We start from the raw sequence: 15724 nt of genomic DNA on the forward strand, positions 1-15724 counted from the left end.
AAATTTGCTAAAATGTTCATGGATTTTTGCTTTTGCGTGTAGAGAGGCAAATACAAATTGAACAAAGATTGACGATAGAATCTCCCAAAAAGTCAAGTTTCTTTTTTCACCAGGACACATCTGGGGTGCAACTACATGTCTGAACTTCTTAAACTATCCACCAATGAAATGTGCAATAAAGCCCACAAATAAAGTTTTATGTTTTCTTTTTCTTTTAGCTCTAGGTCTCGGTCTCGATCAAGATCACGTTCAAGATCTCACTCGCCACTTTATAACCGTGAGAAGAAATACTTCAAAGGACACCAGAACAACCGTGAGTTCCGGGGCTACCACCGTGGCTTCCGGAGGCCATACAACTTCCGAGGCAGAGGACGGGGCTACTTCCCTCGTGGACGGTACCAGCGTGGAGGTGGTGGAGGTGGTGGCGGTGGTGGTGGGAGAGGCTATAATTATAATAATAATAACAACAATAATTTCCGTGGCAACTGGAGGAATTACAAACAGAACCCCCAGAAGCAGCAAAAGCAGAACCATCAAAGCCAGTACAAAGAGCGACCTGAGCAACAAAAAATCTCTGGAAGTCCACCTCCAGGACACTCGCGCCACTCTGACCGATCAGTTTCTCCATTATCCAGGCAATCGCAGCATTCTAATGCTTCCTCCCACTCCTCTTCTCCCCAAAGTAAGCCAGCCTTGGTGCTGGATAATAAAAATGGTAACAATATGAAAGAGGAGCCCTTGGCTTCCAAGGAGGTCCAGAAGGAAGGAGCAGATGGAGATCAAATTGAGGCTAGAAACGCCAAAGAAGGTCAAAGCGGTGGGAAAACTGAGAGGGGCTGGCAAGGCTTGATGGACTGTGACAGTAGTCCAAATCGAGCCAGTCCGGAAAATCCTGCTGTTGTTGCTCAGGACAGACAAAACTCTGACCAGGCTGGTAACTCCACCCAAAACATAAAAAACACCAGCAATGGCTCCCCCTCCTGGCAGACGGTGTGCAATACACCCCCGACAAAAAAGCTTTCACAAGAAGCGCTAAATCAAATGCTTTCCAGCCTTGACATCCTCAACAGCGAGGAATACCCAGATGGAGAAAAAACTGCTATCACCATTGCCTTCAGAAAGTAAGACTGGTTTTATTCGTACATGAGACACAATCAACGTTTGCATGCAAGCTTTTCTCTCATCCTTCCAGTGGCATGCCCAATGACCTCTGTCTTTATCTATCTTCATTTAGGTTTCTAAAGGAGCACAATAAAAAAAATAAATTCACTTGTGGAAATGACATGAGCACAGAGGAAAAGACAATCGATACGGAAAAAGTCAATATTAACGGTCAAGCACCTGCCCGGTTTGCTGACCCTGTGTCCTATCAGTACAAAGAAGACGCTGCTGGTAAAGTGTCTCTAGACCATTTGTTGAAAGATTCCCCTTGTCCTTCTGACGAGGAAGAGGATGTGGTAACCAAAACATACTTAAAGTCACTTCAAAAAGACAAGCACAATGTGAAGGACTCCTGTAATCTGAGGTCCAAGCCTACCCAAGAGCAGTTTGATGAGTGCTTGGACAAATGGCACAGTGTGGGAGCTGAGAGTGAGCTGGATGCCCTCAGAGAGGAGATGTGCACCAGTCACAAGTCAGCTGCCGTTACTGCCGCCATCGCTCGGCGGGAAATGGTGGGGGATTTTGAAGAACTAGGTTGCAAACCTAGGAAGGTGTCTAAATCTCCCTCGACCCCATCTCCCACGCCACCACTGAGGCAGATGTTTATGGTCACTGGAGAGAGCTCATCTCTGTTGTCCGCAAGAAAACCGGAGACAAAGATTAATGTTCGAATGAATTTCCTTGGAGACAGCTTGATAGGGTAAGTTACGACGGTGGTAAGTGTACTTATGGAGCAATGAATTGTTAATAGCGTTTAATTGTCCTATTTCAGCACTTCGGAGATTTTAGCTCAGGAGCGACAATTGTCTCAGGACCTGGTGCAGTCTTCAAAGAGGGGCCAAGAGTTTCACTCCATCTTTCAACACGTTCAGGCCACGCCACAGCAGAGGACTCCCTCCGAGCTTTTTGCTCAGCACATTGTTACCATCCTTCACCACGTCAGAGGTGAATCCAGGAGGAACATAAACCTAGATGGTCCTATGGCCGGCAGCACGGTGGAACAGGGTTTAGTGTATGTGCCTCACAATACGAAGGTCCTGAGTAGTCCTGAGTTCAATCCCGGGCTCGGGATTTTTCTGCCACCTCCAAAGACATGCACCTGGGGATAGGTTGATTGGCAACACTAGATGGTCCCTAGTGTGTGACTGTTGTCTGTCTGTGTTGGCCCTGCGATGAGGTGGCGACTTGTCCAGGGTATACCTTGCCTACCGCCCGAATGTGGCTGAGATAGGCTTCAGCACCCCCCCAAAAGGGACAAACAGTAGAAAATTGATGGACGGTCCTAAGGCAATGCTTTTGTTGCAACTGAACTACTGTAAACAAACAACTAATCAATGCATGGTTCATGATCATGAACTACAAACAGCTCAGTCGCCTTGTTGGTAGACTGTCCGTGGTGTCCGTGGTTCGAGTGTCCGCCTTGACACTGGGAGGTTTATAGTTTAGTTTATTAAGGATCCCCATTAGTCTACACCACAGTGGGGACTATTCTTCCTGGAGTCCAGGTCGTGAGTTCAAATCCCAGGCGAATCATACCAAAGACTATAAAAGTGGGACCCATTGCCTCCCTGCTTGAAAACTCAGCATCAAGGGTTGGAATTGGGTGTTAAATCACCAAATTATTCCTGAGCGCGACGCACGTTGCTGCTGACTGCTCTCCTCGCCTCCCAGGGGGTGTACATGGGGATGGGTCAAATGCAGGGGACAAATTTTACCACACCCAGCGTGAGTGTGAGACTATAATTGGGACTTTAACTTTACCTTCAACATGCTGAATCACCATATCAATGTTTGCTTTGACTAAACATGTAAAATAGTGCCTGAGTGAAAAGTTTAAAGAAACGTGAAACAACTTTCAAAAAACCTTTATCACTGACAGATAATCCTAGAAATTTTGGGGCAGTGTGGCTCAAATGGTAAAGTAGTCGCCCAGAAACTTGAGGATCCCTCGCACAGATCCAGTTTCCGCCATCCTCGTTACTCCCATTGTGTCCTTGGGCAAGACGCTTCACCCACCTTACCTCCATTGTCGCCCACACTGGTGTATGATGTAATGAAATGTTTGGTGGTGGTTGGAGAGGCTATTTCCGCAAATTACGGCTAGTTAAGTTTTTACCAAGATTCAAGACTAAATGGGTGCCCCAGTTTTTAATCCCTGATCATTAGGGAAAACTCAGTCTAGAGCCAGGAAAACTAGTAGTTATGTGAAAACAAACTTTTGCTGGGTTAGTCGGGGAAGCAAAACAGTGCCGTCTCCCATTCTTATTGCAACCACAACAGAAGCTGAGAACTTTTGAGCCGTTGCACAAAGTTCTAATCGAAACAATATTGGTAAATGACATGTGGCTAGTGTTTCATGTTTAATACTGAATCCTGAATAGATGGAAAATAATCAGGCAATAAAACCTAACCCCTTTACTCCTCATGCAGGTCAGCACTTTGCGCCGTCAAGAATGACTCTTAACGAGCGATTCACCGAGTACCAAAGGCAAGCTGCGCAGAAGGAAACCCTGAAACCAAGACAAAGTCCAGAGATTCACAGGTAGAGTCGCTGGGTGAGGGACCCCTCTCCCCCTTACTTTGCAGTGTGGCGTCACTTCCTGATAGCTCGACAGCTTTCAGGATTTTTTATCTCCATTTGTCTGCCTGACAAGTCCACTGTTTCACCATTTATTTGTGTTCATTCTGAGTGGAGGTCAGATTTTCATTCTTTGTCCTGTCAGATGTGGTCCTCATAGTTCAGCGTGGCTAACAAACCACAAGTCTGCTTTACTTAACTTTTCTTTTGTGTCTTCCTTACAGGAGAATTGACGTTTCACCAAGTGCATTTAAGAAACACTCTCAGGTTTTTGAGGCAATGAAAAGCGCAGAAGATGGCACTTACAAGGTGACTGAATATTTTGCACTATGAAGTATAATGGGGGAACAAATCAAACAAGCAGACCAGTGAACAAGCCAGGTGGCTTTAGAGCGAGCTCTCCCTAGAAATGAAGCCTGCGCTTTTCCATGAGGGGAGATGCAAGTCAAGTCAAAGCAAACTATGGCATTGCGACTTGGTTGTCAGTTGGTTATTATGTCGGCACAAGCCTGACCAAGGCTCATGCGTAAAATAAAGTCAAAGTGGATGCTGCTGTGCCCGAGCTGCTCAAAGGACTAATTGTCTTTGTAAGTATCCTTCAGAAACAAACAACGGAAATAACCAAAAGAGCAACCTTGTGAGCAGCTAACCAAATGGATAATCTTAGAAAACTCACAATACACAATCTTCTGAAGTATCTAGCACTAGCTAATATGGTGCACCAATGCATTGATATTATTAAAAACTACTGATGTTGACTTTATCATGTTTAATTACCAAGAATAAGATCTGTGGGAAGTTTATCTTCCTTATGAAGGAGAGTTTAACCAAAGTGTTTAAAGACCTGCGTGCTATCCTATTTCTCACCAAAGCCTTTACAGGTGAACAAGTGGATTTCCCTACAATGTATAAACAAAACAATGTTATAAGTACATTGTTTAAAGACAATCAATTTAAAAACTTGGACTTAAGAGTAAACTAAACAACAGTATTTGAGTAAAACAGGTTGGACGGATTGGTTTTGTTTTATTCATACCAGAGAGGCTCGTCTTCTTGTTCTCCAAGCAGCATGGCAGACTTCATAGCATCTACACACTAGTCCAAAGTCTGTACACAACATTGTGTTGTGTTTTACTTTGCTCAGGACTCTGGGGAAAAAATGAAGGCTGACCCAATGGACCTACGCTTGGATATCGAGCGTCGTAAAAAATATACCAGCCGCGAAACAGATTACCAAGATGGAGAGGTTTCCCCAGTCTCTCAAATGAATAGCGAGAGATCTGTGGAAAAGTTGTCCTACAGCCACAAGAAACCAAAGTATGTGCAAACACGCAGACTTTTGCCCACAAAAAGGATTGAACCATGATGGAATTTGGACGTACCATTTCTCTTCCGCAGGGTCAGTGAGAGCAAGGGCTATCGATCCAGGTCGTCCTCATCTTCGTCTTCCTCCAAATCCCATAGAGATGATTTACCAAAGTCGGAGCTCAAAGAGGAAGGTTTTAACAGGCTTCGGCTGTGTCCAAAGGATTTACCTGGACCTGCTGAGAAAGAAACAGCGTGGAGAGGATTCGTAAGTCAAACTCTTTTGTGAAACACCACAGATCTGAGCTACAGGTGGCCACCTTTCTATTTCTCAAATTATAGCAAATACAATTTCGTGGAAGAGGGTGGAAGAGAGGGAATCACCAGGGAGGCAACTCTCATTGCAATCAAGACATGGCACTACAACCCAATCATGAAGAATGGAATACAGAGTGTCCTCCAAAGAGCAGAACATACTACTTGGTAAAAGCACATTTCTTCCAGCTTTAATCTACAAAACCCAAAACCAGTGAAATCGGCACGTTGTGTAATTCGTAAATAAAAACAGAATACAATGATTTGCAAATCCTTTTCAACTTATATTCAATTGAACAGACTGCAATGACAAGATATTTCAATCAATCGATCAATCAATGTTTATTTATATAGCCCCAAATCACAAATGTCTCAAAGGACTGCACAAATCATTACGACTACAACATCCTCGGAAGAACTCACAAAAGGGCAAGGAAAACTCACACCCAGTGGGCAGGGAGAATTCACATCCAGTGGGACGCCAGTGACAATGCTGACTATGAGAAACCTTGGAGAGGACCTCAGATGTGGGCAGCCAGTGGGCAACTGGCTGTCTCGACTCTGGACTTCATCTTCATCCGTGGTCATCGGACCGGACCCCCTCCACAAGGGAGGGGGGGACATAGGAGAAAGAAAAGAAGCGGCAGATCAACTGGTCTAAAAAGGAGGTCTATTTAAAGGCTAGAGTATACAGATGAGTTTTAAGGTGAGACTTAAATGCTTCTACTGTGGTGGCATCTCGAACTGTTACCGGGAGGGCATTCCAGAGTACTGGAGCCCGAACGGAAAACGCTCTATAGCCCGCAGACTTTTTTTGGGCTCCAGGAATCACTAATAAGCCGGAGTCTTTTGAACGCAGATTTCTTGCCGGGACATATGGTACAATACAATCGGCAAGATAGGCTGGAGCTAGACCGTGTAGTATTTTATACGTAAGTAGTAAAACCTTAAAGTCACATCTTAAGTGCACAGGAAGCCAGTGCAGGTGAGCCAGTACAGGCGTAATGTGATCAAACTTTCTTGTTCTTGTCAAAAGTCTAGCAGCCGCATTTTGTACCAACTGTAATCTTTTAATGCTAGACATGGGAGACCCGAAAATAATACGTTACAGTAATCGAGACGAGACGTAACAAACACATGGATAATGATCTCGGCGTCTTTAGTGGAATAAAATGGAGCGAATTTTAGCGATATTACGGAGATGAAAGAAGGCCGTTTTAGTAACGCTTTTAATGTGTGACTCAAAGGAGAGAGTTGGGTCGAAGATAATACCCAGATTTTTTACCGAGTCACCTTGTTTTATTATTTGGTTGTCAAATGTTAAAGTTGTATTATTAAATAGAGGTCGGTGTCTAGCAGGACCGATAATCAGCATTTCCGTTTTTTTGGCGTTAAGTTGCAAAAAGTTAGCGGACATCCATTGTTTAATTTCATTAAGACACGCTTCCAACTGACTACAGTTACTTAACGTTCGAACTGCAAAACTTTTTTCATTTGTTGCAAATTTTAGCTCATTTGGAATTTGATGCCTGAAACATGTTTTAAAAAAGCTGGCACAAGTGGCAAAAAAGACTGAGAAAGTTGATGAATGCTCATCAAACACTTATTTGGAACATTCCACAGGTGAACAGGCTAATTGGGAACAGGTGGGTGCCATGATTGGATATAAAAGCAGCTTCCATGAAATGCTCAGTTATTCACAAACAAGGATGGGGCGAGGGTCACCACTTTGTCAACAAATGCGTGAGCTCATTGTTTAAGAACAACATTTCTCAACGATCTATTGCAAAGAATTTAGGGCTTTCACCATCTATGGTCCGTAATATCATCAAAAGGTTCAGAAAATCTGGAGAAATCACTGCACGTAAGCAGCAATGCTGAAATTCAAAATTGAATGACTGTGACCTTCAATCCCTCAGGCAGTACTGCATCAAAAAGGAACATCAGTGTGTAAAGGATATCACCACCTGGGCTCAGGAACACTTCAGAAAAACACTGCCAATAACTACTGTTTGTCGCTCCATCTGTAAGTGTAGGTTAAAACTCTACTATGTAAAGCCAAAGCCATTTATCAACAACACCCAGAAACCTGGCCAGCTTCGCTGGGCCCGAGCTCATCTAAGATGGACTGATGCAAAGTGGAATAGTGTTCAGTGTGCTGACGAGTCCACATTTCAAATTGTTTTTGGAAACTGTGGACGTCATGTCCTCCGGAAACAAAAGAGGAAAAGACCCATCCAGACTGTTATCGACGCAAAGTTCAAAGCTAGCATCTGTGATTTTATGGGGGGTGTATTAGTAACTTACACATCTGCGAAGGCACCATTAATGCCGAAAGGTACAGACAGGTTTTGGATCAACATATGTTGCCATCTAAGCAACGTTATCATTGACACCCCTGCCAATTTAGCAAGAAAATGCCAAGCCACATTCTGCACGTGTTACAACAGGTTGGCTTCATAGTAAAACAATCCGGGTACAAGACTGGCCTGCCTGTAGTCCAGACCTGTCTGCCATTGAAAAGTGTGGTGCAATATGAAGCCTAAAATACCATAACGGAGAACCCGGGCTGTTGAACAACTTAAGCTGTACATCAAGCAAGAATGGGAAAGAATTCCACCTGAAAAGCTTCAAAAATGTGTCTCCTCAGTTCCCAAATGTTTACAAGTGTTGTTGAAAGGAAAGGCCATGTAACACACTGGTAAAAATGCCCCTGTGCAAACTATTTTGCAATGTGTTGCTGCCATTAAATTCTAAGTTAATGTTTATTTGAAAAAATAAATGTACTTTAAACATGAAACATCTTGTCTTTGCAGTCTATTCAATTGAATAGACTGTGAAATTACTTGCAAATCATTGTATTCTGTTTTTATTTACGAATTACACAACGTGCCAACTTCACTGATTTTCGGTTCTGTAAGTTGTTGAAGACAAATGATGAGAACTACCTTTATTTTGGTCACAGCATGACGACAGAGAGAGTGAGGCAGACTCCCAGTGGACAGCTAACCGAGGGCAAGGCCGAGGCACCTCCACCCGGGGACGCGGCAGATTTCTCATACGCAAAGCAAACGCCGGTCCGAACGTCAAATGGGCCCACAAGTTCAACGGTGACGAAAAAAGCGGCGAACAGGAAAATGGGACAGATCGGGAACATGAAGATGGAAATACTTGAGTGTAAACGGCTGACCTCCTAAGAATCTTAAACTGTCTTCTTATGGATGAATCACTGTTTCACATACTTCATACACTCACAATGTCATTGTAGTTCTTTTCAAACATTTGATCGAATTTTAGATCAACTGGCAATACAAAAAACTCACTTATGTGCCTTAAACCTAAATAAATTATATTTGACAGACTGGTTCTTAAAACCAGTAATCAGTACGCTGGTATTAGAATCGTAGGAAACGGACCCTGATCTGACCGAGGGACCAAACTAAAAGGGGTCAAATGGTTGACTTATCAGATTTTACGATAGTCGAGCATTAAATTTGATAATGCTATTCATATTGTGACATTCTGCTTTTAGATTTACCTTCTTCACATAATGACTTTGAGCGAACTAGCAGTAGAAAAACACTTTAAAAATAGACATTTTTTCAATTTGTTGAGGGATATTTTTGTGTTGCGTTGAGAATCATCTAGATGTGGTCACTGTGTGCAAATGTCAACATAGTCTATAAGTGGACAATGAGGTAAAAAAAAATCGTACAGCAAAACATCAAAACTTTTTATATATACTTCAAGGGAAACTACAAAGACTTAAAATCTTACCAACATTTGTTTACATCTGTTTTTTGTTTTTTTTTTCAGTCAAGTACACCATAAGCCTGGTCAAAAATGTATGTACAAAAAAAGCAGTGATTAAGTAATACTTATTTTAAAAAATGATGCGCTGTCATCATACTGGAGTTATGAAACAATGTCATTTAAAGAACTATTTGAATTGTTTTTAATTGTCCCTATCCACAGTGGAAAATTGGCTTTTTCATTGCCAATTCTTCTACAAGCTGTATGTTAGCCATTTGGGAATATTGTTTTTTTGTTCCACGTGTGTTTGTTACCTTGGAGGACATGTTAATTAAATAATGACAACAAGCGTTGGATTGATGTTTTCTTTGGTCACACACATAACTGAAATAATGACGCTGTTCCAATGAAAAGAAGAGCAATGGCCTATTTAACGAACAGTAAATGCTACGTAAAAAGTCAATATGGTTGAGCGATAAGGACAATAAACGATATAAAGTGGGCCGATGATAGAGCTTTTACAACTATTCCTATATTGTGATAATACATGTTGATGACACATTCTGGTTGTGTTCGCAAAGTTGACAGGGACAAGCAAACAAATGTACCGTATATTTCGGACTATAAGCACACTTGAAATATTTTCAAGTGCGCCTTATGACCTAGTGCACTTAGTGTACGGAATAATTCTGGTTCTGCTTACCGACCTCAAAGCAATTTTATTTGGTACATGGTGTAATGTTGAGTGTGACCGGTAGATGGCAGACTCACATAATAGATACGTGTAGACTACAATATGACTCAAGTAAACAACACTAACATTTTATGTGTTCTATTGAAAACATAGAAAATTACAAACGACACTCAAAAATCTTTTAAAATATTTTAGTACAACTTTAGTAAACTATGAAGCTGCACCTCTTGATGGATTGTACTGTGCTTCAACATACGAGTATTATTATGGTGTGTGTATAAGGTAAGACATTATCTGGCGTTTTGTTCCGCAAAACTATGCAAAAGCAACTTTTCTTACCTTCTGGTACCTTTTGATCTGAATTTGGGATCTGCATGAATCCTGAAAAATTGCGCGTTTGTTTTTGTAGTCTGTGTCCACACCACAGTCGATTAGCTTCTTCTTTTTCTCTATCTTCTTGTTATGGGACATTCATCCTCCGCTGTTGCCATTTCTAACATAAAGTAGTGTAAAGTTCTAACGTATATCTGTCAGTAAACTCGCCATGAAAGTGCTAAAACATACCGGTGTAGTGAGTTTACATTATTCACTCAAGGAACCTTAGTTATTTGAAAGTTCCGTTTGGACGGTTTTTCACGGGATACTTTTCCGCCGTTGTTGTTTTTGTTTCCGGACTAGGCGATGCTGCTCCGTTATTGAATGAAGTAAAGTCTGAATGTCATTAAAACAGTTAGCTCCATCTTTTGACACTTCTTCCACTCCCGTCCTTGCACGCTACACCGCTACAACAAAGATGACGGGGAGAAAATCCTGTTGAAAGTGAGCCATGTAAATAAGACCCCCCACAAAACGGCGCATCCTGAAGCAACTGTCAGAAAGCGGCTTGAAGATGATGTGTAAAACATCATTAATGCAACATTTTGACCAAAGAACCACCATCACATGTCATGTAGACCACAAGGAAGTATTTTACATTTAGAAACATTTTTTTCACGTAAATGTGAAAAAATATTGAATTCATTGGCAGTGCCCTATGGTCCGGAAAATATACTAATCATTGTGTAACTGTTGTGTGAATCGAAGCGGCATTTAAAACATCTATAAAAAGCCAACTACCTCTCTTCGCTGCTAAGAAGCACGCACACAAGTGCCCCAAAAGCTGTTCGCTAGCAAATGGCATCAATTGCCTGCTGGCTTGGCACTGTCACCAGCAGGTGTGTTAATGTTAGCAAGCGTAATGTAAGACGACATTGCGAAAGCTTAAGATGAAGGAAGAGAAACAGCCGTGATTTCAAGCACAACACACTTCTTCATGATAAAAGTGATGTGCTGAGAAGACTGCAAGTATGTGTGTTACACGAAAAAAGGAATAGATGTAGGGCTGGGCAATGTATCGAATATACTCGATATATCGCAGGTTTGTCACAGTTTGATAAAGAAAATGACTATATCGTGATATTGGAGTATACCTTCTCACGCAGTTAATTTTAGCTGCGGGCATTACACTACAGGCTCTTTCTTGTCTCTCCTTCTCACAGAGACATAAAACAAGTACACCTTCTTACATACGTCACTTACTGTCGCACGTGCAACATCATACGCCTTCGCGGAGCAGAGAGGTAGCAGCATGGATAACATTAGCTTTGGTGCGAGTGGAAATACGAGAGAAAGAAGGTGCCAATCTGGTAACAAATGAAGAAAGAATAATTAATTCCCAAGAAAAACCGCATCGTCTGGCGGTGGTTTGGCTTCAAGCGGGAAGATGCTGAACAGACAGACCGTAATATGTCAAGTATGCGGCAAAAGCGTTGCTATAAAAAGTAGCACCACTGCTAATTTGTAGCATCATTTGAAAAGTCACCCGCTAGAGAATGAAGAGTGCTTCAAACTCTACATGTCAACATCTCCCGCCGGTGCCAAACCCATAAAATGCCTTAGCAACCATTTCCACATCAACACTGTATGAAACAAATAGTCAACAACAGAAGGAGATAACGTCCGCAGGTACCTACCACATAGCGTACCACATACAGTATTTGATTTCCTATTTTGCAGCTCATTTGTATTTGACAATTATTGAAATATCTTGTGATATCATGCACAAAAGTGCACTTTATTTGTTTTAAACTATTGTAGTGGCGTTTGTACAAAAAGTGCACTTTAATTCAGTGCTGTTTTGATATGTCATCTTAGTGATATGCACATAAGTCGACGAATAGTTTGTTTTAAAATGTCTGATAATCTTGCCTTTCTGTTTGGAAATGACATGAATGTTTGTGCCACTGCTTAATAACTGTTTAATAAATAAACTTTTAGTTGTGATTTCCCTCTCTGCATTGAAAGTTTAAAAGTAGCATATATTAATACAGTATGAAGAAGAATGTTTGAATGTAGACACATAGAATCATCATACTGCTGTGATTATATGCATCAAGTGTTCATTCAAGGCTAAGGCAAAGTATCCAGATATATATGGTGTATCGTGACATGGCCTAAAAATATGGAGATATTTAAAAAAGGCCATATCGCCCAGCCCTAAATAGATATATAATGATAATGAATCTGATATTGTATACTGAATACAGATGGATTTGTGATTAGGGATTGTTGAAAAATGCATAAGGGGACCTTGACAAAAATAGCCAGATATTAATCACAATCACATTATTGAGAGAAAAAATATCGTAATTGGACTACTTTCAAAATGGTTCAGCGCTAAATAATAGGGATGTCCCGATACAACTTTTTCACTTCCGATACGATACCGATATTGTAGCCTTGAGTATTTGCCGATACCGATATTGATACGATACGATATAGGCACGAATCATACATATATTTATTCCTTATTTTGTTTTGTAGAATGTTAGAAAAGGCTTGATAAAGTGATGTTACTGTTACTGATGTTGTAGTGTTAAAACAGAAAACAATAGTCAGCAAGAGTAGGTATAGGAAAAACTGACCCAATTATTATTAACCAATTGGTTACATAAATTTTAACCTTCAACGTAAGAGTATTACCTCAACAAATCCAATAAAAACAAAATGTTATATTTAAGGTGCAAAATAACCACTAATACCAACATAATTATACAATTGAAAAGAATAAATTAAAAATAAATTAGAAGACCCTGAAAAATAACCTAAATAAATCCAATAAAAAAAACAAAAACGTTTTAAAGTGCAAACAATTCAAGTTCACTTCAGTTATTTTTTTACTGTCAGCATATGTTGGAAACAACTGTGGGCAGGGACAAAAACCACAAAAACAACACAATATTGTCCACTGTCCAACTGCTCTAAATTAAGAGTTCACAGCTCCAGTTTCACTGACTGACTATGCCCAAAACAATGTAGTAATTACTCTTAGTCTTCACTGAAGAATAGTGTAAACACAATAAACATATCACTCTAATAACAAGAGCATAAAACAAATAATAATCAGTCAGTGCTGACTACCCTTACTACTCCTCCTCCTCCTTCTCCACTTTCTGCAGTCCGAGCATAATGTGGAGATTTTTTTTTAAGAAGATAAGCATTTCGGCATGCTGTGAGTTAAAAAACTTCCACACAGCCGACATCACTACACTTTGCTGAGCACACGCGTTGTTGTTGTTGTGATCACGTGGGCTGTGCATGCTGGATCAGAGACGCTCTTCGTCCGCGGCCGCCACCAAGGTTAATTAAGGGGCATTGCCGCCACCTACTGTGTTGGAGTGTGATCAAACCAGTCACCTATTATAGAAGTGCTGCAGCGGCAAATGGACAGCTTATATCGGAGCGCTTATATAGGAGTTTTTCGAATCAGTCCGATAAAATCCGATATTCACTTTTTTGGCTAATATCGGACCGATTTCCGATATCAATATCGGATCGGGACATCCCTACTAAATAATACTGGTAATGATTATGTCCTTAGGGTCATGGCCTGGAAACAACAAGCACTATTATAACCTCAAAGTCTCAAGAGGAACTACATAATGTCTTGGCGGCATTATTATCTTCAGCATCAGAATGACATGGAAGCAGGACTTAAGAACATTCAGAGAGATTTTCTCAACCCACACAATCTAAAACATGTTCCCTGGAACTGAAATGGACCGATGGCTTTTCCCAAGCTGCACCATAGCCACCGGAACTGAACTTTTGAACTTGGAAATGAACACTTCAAAATGGTATCTACAAATCAATGGGACATCAACTACTGGATGTGAATAATGCGTGTAAGCCCTTCCTCCATGATACCATCAACATGTTAGTTGACCTGACATGTGACAATTAGCTCACTCTGTCTGGCGTCTGCTGCCAGTTCTGCTTTTAAGCTAGCCCCTATGCGTCGAGAAATTTCAAAGAACCGCAAGCATGGTAGCTCCTTTCCCAAAGCATGGACTGCATTTTGATGATTTGGAGGGTTTCTTGCATTATGAGCATCCATTAACAAAAGAAACACTGCATGCTGTGTTATATTTCCTTTGATCTGTATGTTCATAACTATGTATCAGAATCAGATTTTTAACCCATTATGTTGAACACAAAAAAATAATTGGACTTGGTAGACTGGGCTCTTTGTTCAATTCAAGGAACGGAGAAATGCCTAGCATTAAAAGATTACAGTTGGTACAAAATGTGGCTGCTAGACTTTTGAAAAGAACAAGAAAGTTTGATTCAAACTTTTTCCACTGAGGGCCGCACATGGTAAAAGTCAAACAAGCGGGGGCCATTTTGATAGTTTTCATTTTCAAACCATAACACAATATATGGATTTTTATTTTTTTATTTTTTTAACTTTTAGAGTTCCCCGGGACCATAAAGGGTCTAGTCATTACTGCTAATAAAACTTCAGGTTGATATGAAGTAAACGGGAAAAAAAAAAAGGTTTTATGCCTTGTTTGTCAAAGACAACTAGTTTTTTTTTATAGTAAAACTGAAATATGCAGTTTTTAGTAATTAGAGCCATAAAAGATCAATAATGCAGGGCACCTTTGATTTTAATTCATTATTAAATTTGAGTAATCACATTGAAAAGACAAATAAAATCCCATTGAATATAATTGGGATACAAAAGGTGCCCCACTCAAAGTGATACATTTGTATTAAGTTGTTTTTTTTTTTTTTACTTTCAACATTTAAGTCACAAGATCAACTTCAGATATGTCTGTCGATTTTACGTTTGAACTATTATTTTTGTTTGTTTTAAAGAAAACTTTGATGTTTTTTATATGGGCAACCACACAATATATAAATGATAAATGGGTTGTACTTGTATAGCGCTTTTCTACCTTCAAGGTACTCAAAGCGCTTTGACACTACTTCCACATTTACCCATTCACACACATTCACACACTGATGGAGGGAGCTGCCATGCAAGGCGCTAACCAGCACCCATCAGGAGCAAGGGTGAAGTGTCTTGCTCAGGACACAACGGACGTGACGAGGTTGGTACTAGGTGGGGATTGAACCAGGGATGCTTGGGTTGCGCACGGCCACTCTTCCACTGCGCCACGCCGTCCCTTATTGATCTATTTGCTAATTTAAGAAAATAAATAAAATATGCAATATTTTTTCCACATAAAACATTTTAAAGTGACATTTTTGAAGTAATTGGAGCCTTGAAAATAACTCATTATAGCATTGATTTTTTTTTAAATCTTTTTTTTGAGCAATGGCAAAAACAGAAAAATTAAGACTAAAGAAAATAAAACAGCCTGCAAGGCAGCTTTGGGTCAACATTGCAACTTTTTTCACACCATTCCACTTTTTTAAAAAGTTTTGAAAAATTTTGCAATATAATTTCCAGAATGTGTGGCGGGCCGGTAAGCAATTAGCTGCGGGCCGTAAAAGGCCCCCAGGCCACACTTTGGACACCCCTGTATTATGCCTATACTGTGTATATTTTTATATACATACATACCTATATA

The 15724-nt window shown here is 40.6% G+C and overlaps 1 protein-coding gene across 4 annotated transcripts in view; it reads left to right on the top strand.

The window, feature by feature from the left end:
* Positions 1 to 9461, top strand: part of thrap3a (thyroid hormone receptor associated protein 3a) — a 36096-nt gene extending 26635 nt beyond the window's left edge. For 2 of the 4 annotated variants that reach the window (XM_061915115.1, XM_061915116.1), the window contains 9 exons: positions 219 to 1121; positions 1235 to 1861; positions 1934 to 2106; positions 3592 to 3703; positions 3964 to 4048; positions 4884 to 5056; positions 5138 to 5312; positions 5387 to 5527; positions 8325 to 9461. In XM_061915115.1, coding sequence (XP_061771099.1) covers positions 219 to 1121; positions 1235 to 1861; positions 1934 to 2106; positions 3592 to 3703; positions 3964 to 4048; positions 4884 to 5056; positions 5138 to 5312; positions 5387 to 5527; positions 8325 to 8534 — 2599 coding nt within the window. In that variant the 3' untranslated portion in view covers positions 8535 to 9461. The remainder of the gene's footprint in view (positions 1 to 218; positions 1122 to 1234; positions 1862 to 1933; positions 2107 to 3591; positions 3704 to 3963; positions 4049 to 4883; positions 5057 to 5137; positions 5313 to 5386; positions 5528 to 8324) is intronic. The other 2 variants (XM_061915117.1, XM_061915118.1) reach the window with 2 other exon arrangements.
* Positions 9462 to 15724: the final 6263 nt, after the last annotated feature.

This window comes from Nerophis ophidion, linkage group LG11 (genome assembly GCF_033978795.1).
Source record: "Nerophis ophidion isolate RoL-2023_Sa linkage group LG11, RoL_Noph_v1.0, whole genome shotgun sequence".
NCBI classification, from domain to species: Eukaryota; Metazoa; Chordata; class Actinopteri; order Syngnathiformes; family Syngnathidae; genus Nerophis; species Nerophis ophidion.